Below are 14861 nucleotides of genomic sequence, written 5' to 3'. Positions count from 1 at the left end.
AGCAATAAGAAGAGTCCTGTTGGATCAGACCAAAGGCTGGTCTCGTCAAGCTGTTATTGCAGTAGCCAACTAGATACCTATGGGAAGTAGGACATGTGGCCTTTCCCCATTTGTGCAGATGTTATTTAGAGATATACTGCCTCTGACAGTGGTGGTAGGTCATTCATTAATCCTGATGCATTCTCAACTAGCAAGTATGGAAACTGCAGTACCCGAAGATACAAGCTATTCTTTGCAACCATAGGCTAGTTCAGATGTTACCAGGCTTTGGTGCATCTCATATGTGATGGGGTAGCATACTGTGTCAAGAGGGTGCTTGAGAAGCAATGAGGGCCAATTTAACATGCACAGAAGTGTAGGCATAAATCTGATTTCTGCAGTCCACTTTCTTCACACACTGCAGTTATACTGGAATCCAGGGCCAGCACATTGTTAAACTATGGAATTTGCTTATACAAGTTAGGATGGTCATCAAATTAAATGGCTTAAAAACAGGATTGGACAAATCAACGAGGAATAAGGCTATGGTAATGATAGATAGCTCATAAACTACTTCCGGGATCAGGGGAAACATGCCTCTCTGGGTGTCAGTGGGGAACAACAACGGAAGAGGCCTTTTGATCTTCCTTCTGGCTTTCCCCAGGCACCTGCTTGACTATTGTGGGAAATGTCTCAATTTTTAAACTGTGATGGTTATCTTTGCAGGTTTATTATTTCCCATGGAAAATGAATATCCCAGTGTCTTAATTCTTGGCGTATTGCTCACTTTAAGGTATCTAATACCTTTACTGCAGCAGCAGGTGAAAGATACAAGTCTTAAAGGTAGTTTTGGTGTGATACGGAAAGAAATGGAGATCTCTCCTTCCTTAGATCAACTTATACAGGTAGGAATAAAATGGCAGCTGTTCAGTTGTCATAGTCTTTTACATATTTTACAGAACACTTTAACTATTACAGTGGTTCTGAAATCTACTGCTTTCCCTTTCTTTAATTGGCTTGGATTAGGAAATTCTTCATTCTCTTTCATTTATGTAATGGGCAGCAATGATTTGGTCATGGTATAGTCATGCAATGATGACTGTCCCCTTGTGCAACAGAAATTTGCTTATTCAATAAAACCTATTGTTTCTTTGCCCCAGAACGTGCCCCACCCCCAAATCTGCTCCAGATGGTCCACCGACTCTCCAGAGCAGATTTTGGAGATGTGTGGGAGGCTGCAGAAGAAGGAGAAACCCAGTTGCACAAGCAGATGGTTCCCAGTCTGTGTCATTCTGCTTGCAACAAGCAAATAACTATTTTCAGATTTATCCTAAATATTTCGAATAATCTTAATTGTTTACCTGTACTAATTGTTAGCATAGCTTTATGTACCCAGGAGTAAATATGAAGTCATGGATAAATTCCCCCAGACGTACATAGGAGCTGATGGCAAGGGTGGGTATTCAGCCCCCCTAGTGGTTATAGGCAAAATCGCAAGGAAAAACTTCACTCTTGCAGGTGAATACCAAACAGTCTTTTTCAAGTTGTAGTTTTGTATATTGTAATCTGAGTGAAGCCACACCTTTTATTTAGAAAAAAATAACAGAAAAAATGGAATGGCAAATCAACACTTGCTTAGTGTACTTAACTTAAATTGCCTGACCATAAATTGGCCATTTCCAGCTTCCTTCTTCCTCTTGCAGCACCCCACATGGTTTCAATAGCTGTTGCTGAAAGTTGAGTTTGCCCTTGGAAGAGCAGCACAAGGTGTTTGGGGCACAAGGATGTTGTGGAAAGCACATTTTATAGAAAGAGGCTTTCAGGAACATTCACGGAAATGTTTGAACCCTGATCTCCATGTCCTTTAGGTTTATGAATTGACTCTGCATTATACGCAGCACCGGGACCACAATGTTGTGACTGGTTCTTTGGAACTATTACAGCAGCTTCTTAGAACACCCCCTCCTCCTCTCCTCCTCGCCCTCACTACTGCTGGTGCCATTGCACAAGTCAATGCATCCAAAGATGAGACTACCGGCAGAAACCGCAGTGACAGCATAGTAGAATTTATAGGTAAGATAATCCCCCCCCCAAAGAAAGCAATTGTGTGATAAGAAGTCATCATAAACATCTTCAGTTAAAATTTCTGGTTTTTACAATAACAGAATTTTAAAGCACATTTAAAAAATCTTTCAGTAAAGGTGCCTTAAGAATACCAAGTAATTTTACTCCGAAGATCTATACTATCATTCTGAGTTTGGTGTGAAGAAGGCATCCAGTGGTGTGGGTTGCCTCTTCCTACTTCCTGGGAAAAGGCAAGGGACATGTGACCTAGAACTTCTGCCATTAAGTCTTGTCTGATAGATGCTTCTACAGTTTGTTCTCCGCCTTGCCCAGGAAGAGTCCCTTGGCTTTAGTACCTATGGCCTCTGCCACATACTCCTCATTCATCGTTTTCTTCTGGACATCCACCTTGTTGAAACCTCTTTTCTTGTCTTTTCTCCCTCCATTTACCTCTTTAAAAGTAAAACAATTTTATTCTCTGTCTGCTTTCTTCTCCTCTGCCCTTGGCTCCTTCTGGAAGGCAAACTGCCAAGCCTGGATTATAAAATAGGCCAGCAACATGTTTCTGTCACTAAAAGCTTCGGACCTAATGCAAGTCTCCATGGCTCTTTGAGCCATGCCTGAGTGGAGCAGACAGACATCTCTCCCCTTTGCCAGCTGCAACCCATCCATGCCAGCAACTACTGTTATCAGGGCTTCCCAGTAAGGCAGCAACCATGGAGAATTCAGGGCAAAGCTATTCCCTCCAGCACAGTTGATGTGAAGGGAGACTGCATGCATGCCCAGCAACTTATCTGATTCCTTACTTATTTGATCCATTCCTTTAGTGTCATAACACAGTGCGATTTCCAAGGAGGAATTTTTTTGCTGGGTTCAACTATAATCACTGAATGGAAGTGCAGCATGTCATTAACTTCATTATCTTTCTTCAGCCTGTCAGCACAGATCACTCTCCTTAAAAACAACAACAACAAAAAACCAGTTACTGCTTCTCAGACTTTGTATATGATCTTTGTTTCTGGTTAGAGTCCAGAGGGGAAAGGCCTGCATGAGACTTGGTACCAGTGAGGTCTGCCTGTCATCCTCTGGTGCCATTTGACAGATTATGGTGATGATTTTGCTGTCTATTGATGATGCAGTTTTGCTGTTTTGTTGAGTTGTTTTATAGACTTTTATATGGCTTTTATTATAATGCATTTAATGCCATCCTTTATGCTTTTAAAATCAGTAAGTTGCTTTCTCTGTCAACCAACTAATAAAATTGCTGCTGCTGCTAATATAAGGCATCTTTCTTTGTTGTGGATGCCACCTTAGTCACTGCAGGCAGCAACAGTTTTAGACGTGTCCAATTTGTGTGTGATCACAACTGCTCGCATTGCGCCAAACCCAGAAGTTACCCAAAAATGTCACAAAAGGGGGCAGAACAGGGTGGGGGCGGAACAGGGTGTTTGCAGACTTTTTCAATGGTGTTCCAAATATACGCAATTTCACTTAAATATGCGGTGCCTTGGAACCTAACCCCCATGTAAACTGGGAGTTGCCTGTATTTAATTTTCTGCCAAGTCTATAGCAGCCAATACTATGGGCAGGAGGTCATTTTGGCTTCACCACTGGAATCTTGATTTTGCCTCCTAGTGTAATTAGTTTCTGTCCCGTGTAAAGACGCTTGCCCCTTTGGTGAAGATCAGTCTGAAGTTTTGGTAGAAATGAGGGACAAGCATAAAGTTGTGTCCTAGCGCCAGCAATGGCCAATGTCTGTAGCTCAGTGGTAGAGCAACTGCTTTACATATGGAAGGGCCCAGGTTCAATTCCTGGCATCTCCAGGTAGGACTAGGAAACTGTCCCTCCAACCTTGTGGGGGGCGGACTATATTTTTTTTGGGGGGGGGGCGGTAATGAACAAATTCCTATGCCCCACAAATAACCCAGAGATGCATTTTAAATAAAAGCACACATTCTACTCATGTAAAAACACCGGGCAGGCCCCACAAATAACCCAGAGATGTATTTTAAATAAAAGGACACATTCTACTCATGTAAAAACACGCTGATTCCCGGACCGCCCGCGGGCCGGATTTAGAAGGCAATTGGGCCGCACCCGGGCCTTAGTTTGGGGACCCCTGATGTAGATGGACCAATGCTCTGACTTGGTAGAAGTTGCCTTCCTATGTTCCTGTGCTTCTAAAAGAGGGAGGACAAAAGATAGTTCAGGCATAAGTATTATTCTGTCAAATCCAGAAAAAGCTGTGTTCTCCCAGGGTCTACAGAAACCCTAAACCAGCCTAGTCAAAATCCACGTTCTCAGCCAGACCTGAAGGTCCTTCAGTGTATCTGAGGAAGTGTGCATGCACACGAAAGCTCATACCAAGAACAAACTCAGTTGGTCTCTAAGGTGCTACTGGAAAGAATTTTTCATTTAGACATTGTGCACCAATGTCACAAGCAGATATCTCTTACTTGATAGGTGACAGTAGCTGGGGATGCAGAACTTTTAGGCTTGGGGCCCCGCTACTTGGCAGTGCACAAGACTTGGTCGTTTCTAGACAAGGTATCAATTGACTGGCGTTTCAGGCAATCAGCCTTTTCTTGCTGTCCTTTCTGTCCCTAATTCAGCAAACTTGTGTGCTGGTAAGAACAGAATGTGTACCAAAGCCTGTTTCAATTGACAAGGGGGCAACTGTTCTCCCCACTCGTCTGGGTGGATAACATACTCATAGCAGTTACAGGCAGGTAGCTGTGTTGGTCTGCCATAGTCAAAACAAAATAAAAAATAATAAAAAATTCCTTCCAGTAGCTCCTTAGAGACAAACGAAGTTTGTTATTGGTATGAGCTTTTGTGTGCATGCACACTTTTTCAGATACATATCAGTCTTCACACAGCACATCAAAGGGACCAACAATACCACTGTGGACTTGCTTACCCACAAAAGATTAGATCCAGGGGAATGGAGAGCAGCACTAGATCTGTTGTAGGTATGCCAAGAATGCTTTGGCTGTTTAGTAGACCTGTTTGCATCTCCAGCAAGCTTAAGTCGCTCTGCTTCTTCACCAAACGCTATCGAGCAGAGGCCATGGACACCCTCAGCTCTTCTTGGCAAAAGGGACTGCTTGACACCTTCACAGCCACTGCCCTCCCCTTCAGAGGCCTGTCTTAAGTAGAGAAAGCCACACTCCTAGTAGTGGAGGAGGTTGTGGTTCTCAGAAATCCTCCAAACCATTCACTGGTTCACCCCTACATTGGGATATCTACTCTCTCATGGGTCCATTATCTATCCACACCAGAGGTGGCTCCTGTTAGGCACCTAGGATCTGAAAGGCATGTCCTCCTAGAGCTTGGCCATCTATCTAAGGTAGTGGACACCGTGTTGTCACCTAGGAAGCTTCAGATGGGGCAATCTGCAAGGACCTTAAGTACAAGACAGTGGACATAAGCTGCTGCAGCTCCTTCAGGGATTCAATACTGGTCTCAAACTGAAGACCCTGTATGTGGAGCTCTCAACAGAATCTCTTGTTCTTTCCAAAAGGAACATAAAACAGTTATAACATACCTTTGCTTGAAGTGTTTTTAGAACATGCATTGCTACTTTGCCCTCCCATGATGTATGTGTTTACCATTGCAACCTGCATGTTCTCAAAGCCCTGATCCAACCATTTACAGGAGAACTTCTTAGATTGCTGCCCTTCCTATTAGCCCCTAACTCGCTTAAATGATTTCAGAGCTGGAAGCTTTCTTCATAAAACAACATCTTTGTCTTTTCCGCAAAGAGAGCCATTTTGCACCCTGATCCAGCTTGCATAGTAAACGTTAATTCCATTTCCCGCAGGACTCAAAGCTTTTTTACTTCTGTCCTCAAACACCTCCCCCAAGCTGGGCAAGAGCTGGGTTCTTCAACCCTACATCAACCACACAAAACACTTTAGGCAGGCTGATATTTTATTTGTCCCTTTTCATCCTACCTCTTTGGGATAAAAAGTTCAGTCAGAACCTTAATGCATATATCACCATGACCTATGAGACACAACTCCTTCATAAACCTCAGAATGTCATGGCACACACTACTAGAAGGGCAGCTAATCTCCACTACCATGCCTCTCAGTGAGATCTGCTGAGCCACCACATGTGTCAAGGAGCTATCAAGCAAGCCCAGGTTGACCACAGGGCAGGGACACACGGAAGGCACAGAATGCAATTAGCTTTTTATTATCAGAAAATATCAACATAGTCCTCTGGTTCGTCTTAATCCAGCTGAAAGGTTGCTGAAACTCCCTCTCTAGCCTCTCACTCTGGATCCTTCCCAAGCAAATGAAGGCTGCATTAAGGGGGAGGGGCTCCTCCTCTGGGCCTGTTGCTCAGTAATGTGCAGGACTCTCCTCATTTGAGGTGTCAGAGCCAGGAGCACCAGGACTGTCCTGCTGCTGTGTAGCAAGGGCAACCTCTGACTCCTCTAAGTTTGCGCTCATACTGTGACTCAGTCTCTAATCCTGTCCTGGAAATGCCGCCTCCTCCTGATCCCCTTTGATTGCTCAAACTCCCTGCTTCTAGCACCTCCCAGCTCAGGCTTCCTCAACCTCGGCCCTCCAGATGTTTTGAGATTACAATTCCCATCATCCCTGACCACTGGTCCTGCTAGCTAGGGATCATGGGAGTTGCAGGCCAATCAATCAATCAATAACAATTTATTCGACCGTCAGTCAGAACACAATCATCCATACAAATTTTAAAAACCTGAGACAACTCAGAGGGGTTTACACTAAAACATACAGTAAAAGTAAATCATACATAAAAACCCATATCGATACCATCGATTTTGACCTTACGCTGTTTAAGGGCCAAAAAAAGAAATTTGGCCACCTCAAAAGTTGTGGTGCCAGTAAAATTATTCAGCAAAAACGAAACCTGACATTCTCCATCTACCAGGCTAAGGTGGCTTAAGAGTGGAGCTATCAGTTTCTGTCTAAGGGCAACATAAAATGGGCAGGTCAGGAGAATGTGTTTGGTTGATTCAACCTTTCCCGAGGCACAGGGACAGACTCTCAGAGCATATGGGACTCCCTTATATCTTCCCAACAAGGCCTCTGTTTCCAGGACGTTTAACCTTGCTGCTGTGAGGAGTCTGCGATACTCCACATATTGGATTTCCACCAGGTAAGGGGCTGGTGAATTCCGGAAGATCTGCTCCCCCAAAAACATCCCTGGTTTCACACAAGCAATGTCCTCTTGTCTTGCAATGTCCCTCAGTCTTTGAGAGATCATAGCTTTGGCATGAGAGAATGTCATGGACTCCAGAAAGAGCTGTGACAGTCCGCAAGTCTGCACTTCGTTTAAAATCTCTTTTTCCCACATAGATTGGAAATCATCCCTTAGTATCAGGGGAGTTGCAGGCCAAAAACATCTGGAGGGCCGAGGTTGAGGAAGCCTGTCCCATCCCTTCTGCAGACTGCTCTTCAGTGTCCCATCACCATGATCCGGGATCTAACTCATTTTCTTCTGTGTCCTCCCTGGGGGCTCTTGGGCAGCCGGCTCCCACCACTCTTTCTCATCTAGCCAGTCCCTGACAACATGTGAGTCACCTTCCACATTCATCAGAAACAAATGATGAAACGTTCGCTTTAGATGATGAGGCCTTTGGAAGGAGTGTTGTACAGCATATTCAGTGTTTCCTAGAAGTGGCCCTTCTAATCCATTTAGCCCCTTAGTGAACAGGTTAGCTTTTGCATAGCCTGTATTAATTGGATGCCTCCTGCACACTAAACCTAGAAAGGAACACTGGACACTTAATATGAGGATTCCTTGTAGAGGCATCCAAGCTGCACTATGGGCTAAACATTAGCTGATACTAGCAGAAGGCTAAGCCCCTCACCCCAGCTTTTTGCAGCTTATGTTGGGTCTCCCTCTTGCCTAATGGGAGTCCAGTCTTTCCTTCCTTTTAGTCCCCCTTGTTGCCCGCCTTTTGTGTTGTTGGCTCTTATGTCTCCTCAGTTTTGCTCTGTCTCGCAGTTGGCCATGGGACTGAACTGGGGAAGAGTCAGACAAGACCTAAAAGCAAAAGTTCTAGGTAACATGCTCTCTGCCTTTTCCTGGGCAGTAGGAGGAGACAACCCACATTGCTGGATGTCTCCATCACACCATACCAGAAGGAATCTTCATGGTAAGTGTCCTGTGTTCCTTTCTGGATGCATTTAAGTGTGGAATTCCAGAGAACCATGTTAGTTACTCTACAAAGATTCCTGTGGTACCTTAGAGACTACTAGAAGTTATGGAATTATAAACCTATTGCCCTTCAAGTTGATACAGAAGTCTCTTTTTGTTAAGTGTCTGTAGCTAATCCTTGTACAGTACTGAATTTATTCAGTTGGAATAAATGATGAGTTCCAGTTTTCTTGGCATTTATGTCTCCTTTCATTGCTTAGATTTTATACAAATGTTCATTTCCGATTGTAACATTTAAAGATGACCCTTATTTGTTCACACTTTATGAGAAACCTAACCAATATCCAGTAGTAAAGTTTGCTGCTGACTGTTAGAAGAAGGAAATACTTTATAGCATTATTTTTAATGGTGGCTAACAACAAATCTTCTGATACCTAATTTCTCAGAGGCTATTGAAATTCCTTCTTGATATTCACTCTTATCTATGCTCTGATTTGTTACTTTCTGTAATTTTGCAGCTGGAGGGGGGTCTTCATGCAGCCCTGTTTTTCCCAGAAAACAAAAAGGTGATTATATATGAAATCACAGTCTCTGGCTTTCCATTTTCTACCCTTTTCATTTCTTTGACTTGGTAAATGTTGGTTTCCATTAGCATATCTTGTTTGGCTCTTCTTTAATTACACACCTGTCACTAAGAGAATTCAACACATTATTATTATTGTCTTACTTTTGGCATATACAGTTGGTATTTTAAAAATATGGAAAACTGTTTTTTATTTCTTATAGCCATTCCTTGCTATTCCTTGCATGTGGCTTTGGCTAAATGCTTGATTTGTCTATGACTATTTCTTTTGACTACCATACCTTGCTTTGAATAAAAGTCAAAACGTTTTTTCATCACCTACTTTTAAGTTTGCTTTGTTCATTACGTTTTCAACTTCCATGGTATTTGTGTAATGCATGCTTATGTATTGCACATTTTAAATGCCTCTTCATATATAATATGTATTCTTACTATCACAGTCTACAGTATATAATGATGGCTTGGATCTAGGAATGACTTGAATGAGTGACAAAGTACTTCTGATTGCACAAGGCAGCCCTGCTGTGGTCTCATAATTCCCCCACCCCACTGCAGCCTCTGGTGCCCCATCACATACCACCCAAAAAGTATTTTGACCCTCAAGAGACACTTCTGGGGTGTGTGCAAAAGGCTACAGTGGGTTTGGAATGCTGGAGCTATGAAAGCCACACCACATAAGCAGAGTTCTATGAATCCAACCCAGATTAGAATTTTAACTTTGGCCATGCAGTTAGACCTTTAGATTAGTTTATCTGGATTGAAATGAGACTAGTTTATGTGAATTGATTACTTCTGTTTTTTAGATCTTGACATGGTTTAATGCTGTGTGGAGCCCCAGTGAGCTGCTCGACTCACATGCTCTCTCCCCTGCCCAGCCCCCTCTTTTCCTAATTCCATGCATCTGGGAGGGAGGTGCTACTGAGATTGATAAGTATTGTTTAGCATTGCATACCAACCAGGAGTCCTTGCTTAAAACCAACTCTAACCAGCTTCAAAATAAACCACCTTCAAACAATGTGTTTATGAAGCCAGTTTGTTTAAATTCTAAGTTTTTACCTAATGCCAAGTCTGGATTCCACAAAGCTCTTGTGGCTGAAGAAGAGACGGAGGCTGTGCAGTTCACTCATGCTGGTCCACAAAGCGCTAAACTGCCCACTTCCGTCATTAAGGCCAGCAACATTTCCCCCCTTAAGATTGGCCTAGGTTAATTGGAGAGGCACTGCTTGCTGCATACTAATAGCTTGCATTAGTGTTTCAGTAGTATATTGTGTTGGTCTATATTGGTACTCGGTAGCATTTTCCATCCTGAGGGCTGCATTCCTTTCTGGGGGACTTTCTGAAGGCCACATGCCCGTGGGGTGGAGCCACAGATAAAAGTGGGTGGAGAAATTAATGTACATTTTACCTTTGTACAGTAGGCTAGCTTCTACAATCACTCCTCTCCGTCTTCCACCCTGGCCAGCAAGAGTGATTTGAATTCAAGGACAAGGGCCTTGAAGAACACAGGGCCTTGGCCCTGAAGCAGGGCCCGTGAAGGGAGGAGTTTTTGGGCCTGGGAAAAGTTTTGAGGGCCACACAGAGAGGGAATGGCTTGTGGGCCTGAAGTCCCCCACCCCTGCCCTTCATGCTCTTTGTGTCCATCAGCTGAATATTAATCTTGCCCATTAGAAATGCTTCAATATATGAAATGGTGTCAGTATTCTGTAGGAATCTGTATTAGCTCAGTCCCATGTTATGCCAGTACCATCTGTTCTGCAGCAGAGGACATTATTTACTGCTTGGATTTCTGATGGCTGAAGGCATTTGTTTAAAATAAGGTTATGCAAAAACTTGCTAAGCCATAGAGGCTTACATTACAGCATAAAGGGACGCAGGTGGCGCGGTGGTGTAAACCACAGAGCCTCTTGGCCTTGCCAGTTGGAAGGTCAGCGGTTTGAATCCACACAACGGGGTGAGCTCTGTCCCAGCTTCTGCCAACCTAGCAGTTCGAAAGCATACCAGTGCAAGTAGATAACTAGATACCGCTGCGCCAGAAAGGTAAACGGCATTTCCATGCGCTCTGACTTCCATCACGGTGTCCCGTTGCACCAGAAGCGGTTTAATCATGCTAGCCACAAGACCCGTGGACAAAAGTTGACTCCCTCGACCTGAAAAGCGAGATGAGCGCCACACCCCATTGTCACCTTTGACTGGACTTTAATGTCCAGGCGTCCTTTACCTCTACATTACAGCATACTGCAGTAGTCTAAACTACATGTGACAGAGACACATGTGATAATGGCTAGGTCTACCTTTACCAGGAAAGTTAGTAGCTGGCACACTAGCTGAAGCAGTGGAATTGCACTCCTGGCCAGGTCTGTAATCTGATTACCTAGGAGCAAAACCAGATCCTGAAGCACTTCAGTTTAAACCTGCTCCTTCAAGAGGAGCACTGTTTTCTCCAGAAGAGGCTAAACATCTAATCCTGGATTTGCTGTCCTACTGACCAACCTTATGTCTGGTTTTGTTAGGCTAAATCCAATCCATTGTTACATCCAGGCATTGATTTAGAGTTCTTGTGCCTCCTTAGATGGATGGAAAAGTAAAATAAATCTGGAATACTGTATATTGATTGCACTGCAGTCCGCATCCTGAAAAGTGGCTTCCAATACCAGTTGTGACTTGAGCTGACTCAGGTGCTACCTGCCTGTGATGGGTATATCCGCTGCTGGAGGCAGCATGCCTCTGAATGCCAGTTGCTGGGAATCAGAAGTGGGGAGAGTGCTGTTGTGCTCAGATCGTGCTTTTGGGCTTCCATAGACATCTGGTTGGCTAGAACAGGATGCTGGACTAGATGGGCCTTTGGCCTGATCCAGCAGTCTCCTCTAATGTTCTTTGCATTGACTTCGTTCCTCCTGTAGGCTAGGTTCCAGAAGGAACCTTCCAGAAGGTGGCGATGAAGGAATTCTTCTTGGCTCTTGGCCTTTGGGGTCTCACAGAGTTCCATCTCGTCTCCCATGCCTCTTTCTCTCTCCTTCTCTGCCACTCTGATTGCTTTACTCTTCTTCCTCCCACCTTACCAGGTAGTGTCATGGGGAAAGGGGCCATTTGCTTCCCTTAAAAAAAAGTATGTTTCTGGTGATCTGTGCTGCAGGGGAACACCACACAAACCGGCTCCAGCTGCATTGGTGGGCACCTTCATTTCCCAAAGTGACAGGGCAAATGAAATGGGCTGCAGTTGCATGAAAGCTGGTACAGTGGTACCCCGGGTTACATACTTAATCCGTTCCGGGTTACAGTACGTAACCCGGAAAGGACATAACCCGAACAATTCGTTCTGCACATGCGCAGACCAAAAAAAACCGCTGAAAAAAGCTGTGCGCACGCCGGGTTGCGCTTCCGGGGTAGCGGAGTTCGTAACCCGAAAAGTACACAACCCGGAGCGTATGTAACCAGTATGTATGTACTGGGTCGGTGAAGCAAGAACAGAGTTTTCAGCCTGCTCAGTTGCATGGAGGAAATTCCACATTCTTGGGCAGAACTCCAGATCAAGATTGGTGGCCACGCGGGCAGTTAGAGAGAGGTCTGTGTTTCAGACTTCCTTACCTTTTAAATTAGAAAAGCAGCCCTTGGTGGAACCTGTGAAGGTCTAATGATTCGTTGGACAGAGATAATTCCCCAGAAGACAAAAATACATTACCCTTTAGTAAGTCTCACATTGCCTTTAAATAGGCAGATACCAATTGTTGCTGTGGATTCTTCATATTATTGGCAATACATGAGGCATTTCAACCACAAAGTGAACATGATGCTTTCCCTCACCCATAGAGCCACAAATGATGCCTGCCTACTGCTGACATGTCAGAGTTCCTGCCTGCCGCTTTCTCCAGTCCAAGCATCTCTAAACAACATCTGTTTGGAAGGGCAAAAGGAAGTGCTTGCAGTTCTCTGGACTGGGGCACTGATCTAGATTTTTGTACAGGAAACTAAAAAATATAGCTACCAGCATTTAAATGCTACCATCGGTTCTCTTTATATTTTGGTTCTCTTTATATTTTAAGTATATGAACTTAAATCTCTTGAAGTATTTTGTGGTTCTGATAAACTCTTGACTGCTCCTTTGCCAACATTACTATCCATTATCTCACTATCCATTTCTGGTCCATTTCTAAGTATCTTTTGGGGTGCTAGTTATTGTATTTTCTTTCTATTAATTAATGTTGTTTTAGTTCCTCACAGTACATCTATTCTAAACATGACATTACAAATACTATTACAGTAAATACTTCATAAGCAGATAATTGAATTGTTGTGTGCAGAGTTTTACAAGAAACAAAAAATCAAAACCAATTATTGTCTTGGTTATCAGCTAAAGTACTTCTAGGAGAAGAAGGTTTGGAAGATGACACTGAAACAAGACCTGAAGGCAGCAGTGCAGGTTTCGCAGGTAGATGTGCTTCTTCTTCTCATGTTTGTTGTTAACATCTCTGTAACCTGTTCATACCACCCGTTATAGTTTTTTTGTCAGTCATGAAAACATTGCCCTGTAGCTAGAAGGCTGCATGTAATGATAAAATGTTTTAAATGAATTAACCTAAAAACTGTACTTATATAAATTTTGTTTTTGAAGAGCAGACAGGAAAAGACACCTGTGCTTCTGTGATGTGTGTGAATGTCCCTGTGGTCATAAGGCTATAGCCTTTTAATTGGGAAACTCCATATGACTCCTTTAGAAGGCAGAGTTGCAGAGAATAGTATTTTGTTTATGTTAATATCTTGGGTGATTTCTAGTATGATATTATGTAGAACAAAACAATTGTGAAATATGTCAAGATATTATATAAAGAGGGACGCAGGTGGTGCTGTGGTCTAAACCACAGAGCCTAGGGCTTGCAGGTTGGAAGGTCAGCGGTTTGAATCCCTGTGATGGGGTGACCTCCCTTTGTTCGGTCTCAGCTCCTGCCCACCTAGCAGTTCGAAAGCATATCAGTGCAAGTAGATAAATAGGTACCGCTCCAGCGGGAAGGTAAACGGCGTTTCCGTGTGCTGCTCTGGTTTGCCAGAAGCGGCTTAGTCATGCTGGCCACATGACCCGGAAGCTGTACGCCGGCTCCCTCGGCCAACAACTGGACCTAACGGTCAGGGGTCCCTTTACCTTTAAGGAATTAAGACATTATTTTGGATATGCAGCAGTAAAGACAAAATAGAAGGAACCAGAGATTGGGGAGAAGGAAAGTTGATTTGATGTGTATTCTTGGTTTTGTTAAAGAATTTTTGTTCCGTTGTAAAATTGTAAAATGATAAATAAATTTATAAAGAAAGAACAATTCTAAGCATTGGTTTGCATTTTTAGTTTTCTTTACCAGCATTGAAAAGAAACTTGTATGCTGAAAGCACATTCAGCTTTGGCTCTGCATTGTGTTAAGTTTTATCCGTTAGGGTTAAGATGCTAGCCAAAGGCTGTTTTAGATGAAGCATGAAAAATTAGATAGGAGTGTATGCATATTAGCAAGTGACTGTTAAGACATTTAGCTTACTTATTTTATTTTGTAGGTGCTTTTAGGTGTTTCTCTATCTTTGTGGGTTTCTCTTAGCTTTTCAACGAGTTCCTGGATCTTTGTGGGTTTCTCTTACCTTTTTTTTTTTTTTAGCTACTATGAAGAGTGAATTAACTAGTGAAGTAGTTGCTTCATCAGCTTTGTCGACAGCCGCGCCTGCAAGTTCAGGAGCTGATTCCTCAAGCTATGACATCATAACTGAGCAGCCACGTTCTCAGCACACATTGCAGACAGAGTCAGATCTGACAAGTTGTGATTTGACAAGTTCAGCTAACAAAGGAGATGCTGATGATGACGTTCTTAGCGGAAGCTCCAGCCAAATCAGTGCTGTCCAGTCAGACCTTATGGTAGACTTGAATGATGGCACTCGGGCCTCCTCTCCCATTAGTGACAGCTCTCAGACAACTACAGAAGGCCCTGATTCAGCCGTCACCCCCTCTGACAGTTCTGAAATGGTGAGTGCTCAGTGGGATTCCAAGTGGTTACTGGGAAGTCTGATTCATTGCATCCCTTAGTTCAGGGGTCCCCAAACTAAGGCCCGGGTGCCG

General features: G+C 43.5%; 1 protein-coding gene across 2 annotated transcripts in view; it reads left to right on the top strand.

Annotated features, from left to right (window-relative positions):
* HTT (huntingtin) overlaps window positions 1–14861 on the top strand; it is a 101273-nt gene that overhangs the window by 16084 nt on the left and 70328 nt on the right. For both annotated transcript variants that reach the window (XM_033160422.1, XM_033160423.1), the window contains exons 8-12: window positions 706–884; window positions 1848–2052; window positions 8712–8759; window positions 13125–13202; window positions 14407–14768. In XM_033160422.1, the coding sequence (XP_033016313.1) occupies window positions 706–884; window positions 1848–2052; window positions 8712–8759; window positions 13125–13202; window positions 14407–14768 (872 nt within the window). The remainder of the gene's footprint in view (window positions 1–705; window positions 885–1847; window positions 2053–8711; window positions 8760–13124; window positions 13203–14406; window positions 14769–14861) is intronic.

This window comes from Lacerta agilis, chromosome 9 (genome assembly GCF_009819535.1).
Source record: "Lacerta agilis isolate rLacAgi1 chromosome 9, rLacAgi1.pri, whole genome shotgun sequence".
Lineage (NCBI taxonomy): Eukaryota > Metazoa > Chordata > Lepidosauria > Squamata > Lacertidae > Lacerta > Lacerta agilis.
Note: the sequence above shows the minus strand (reverse complement) of the source record. Positions and strands in the feature narration are given on the sequence as shown.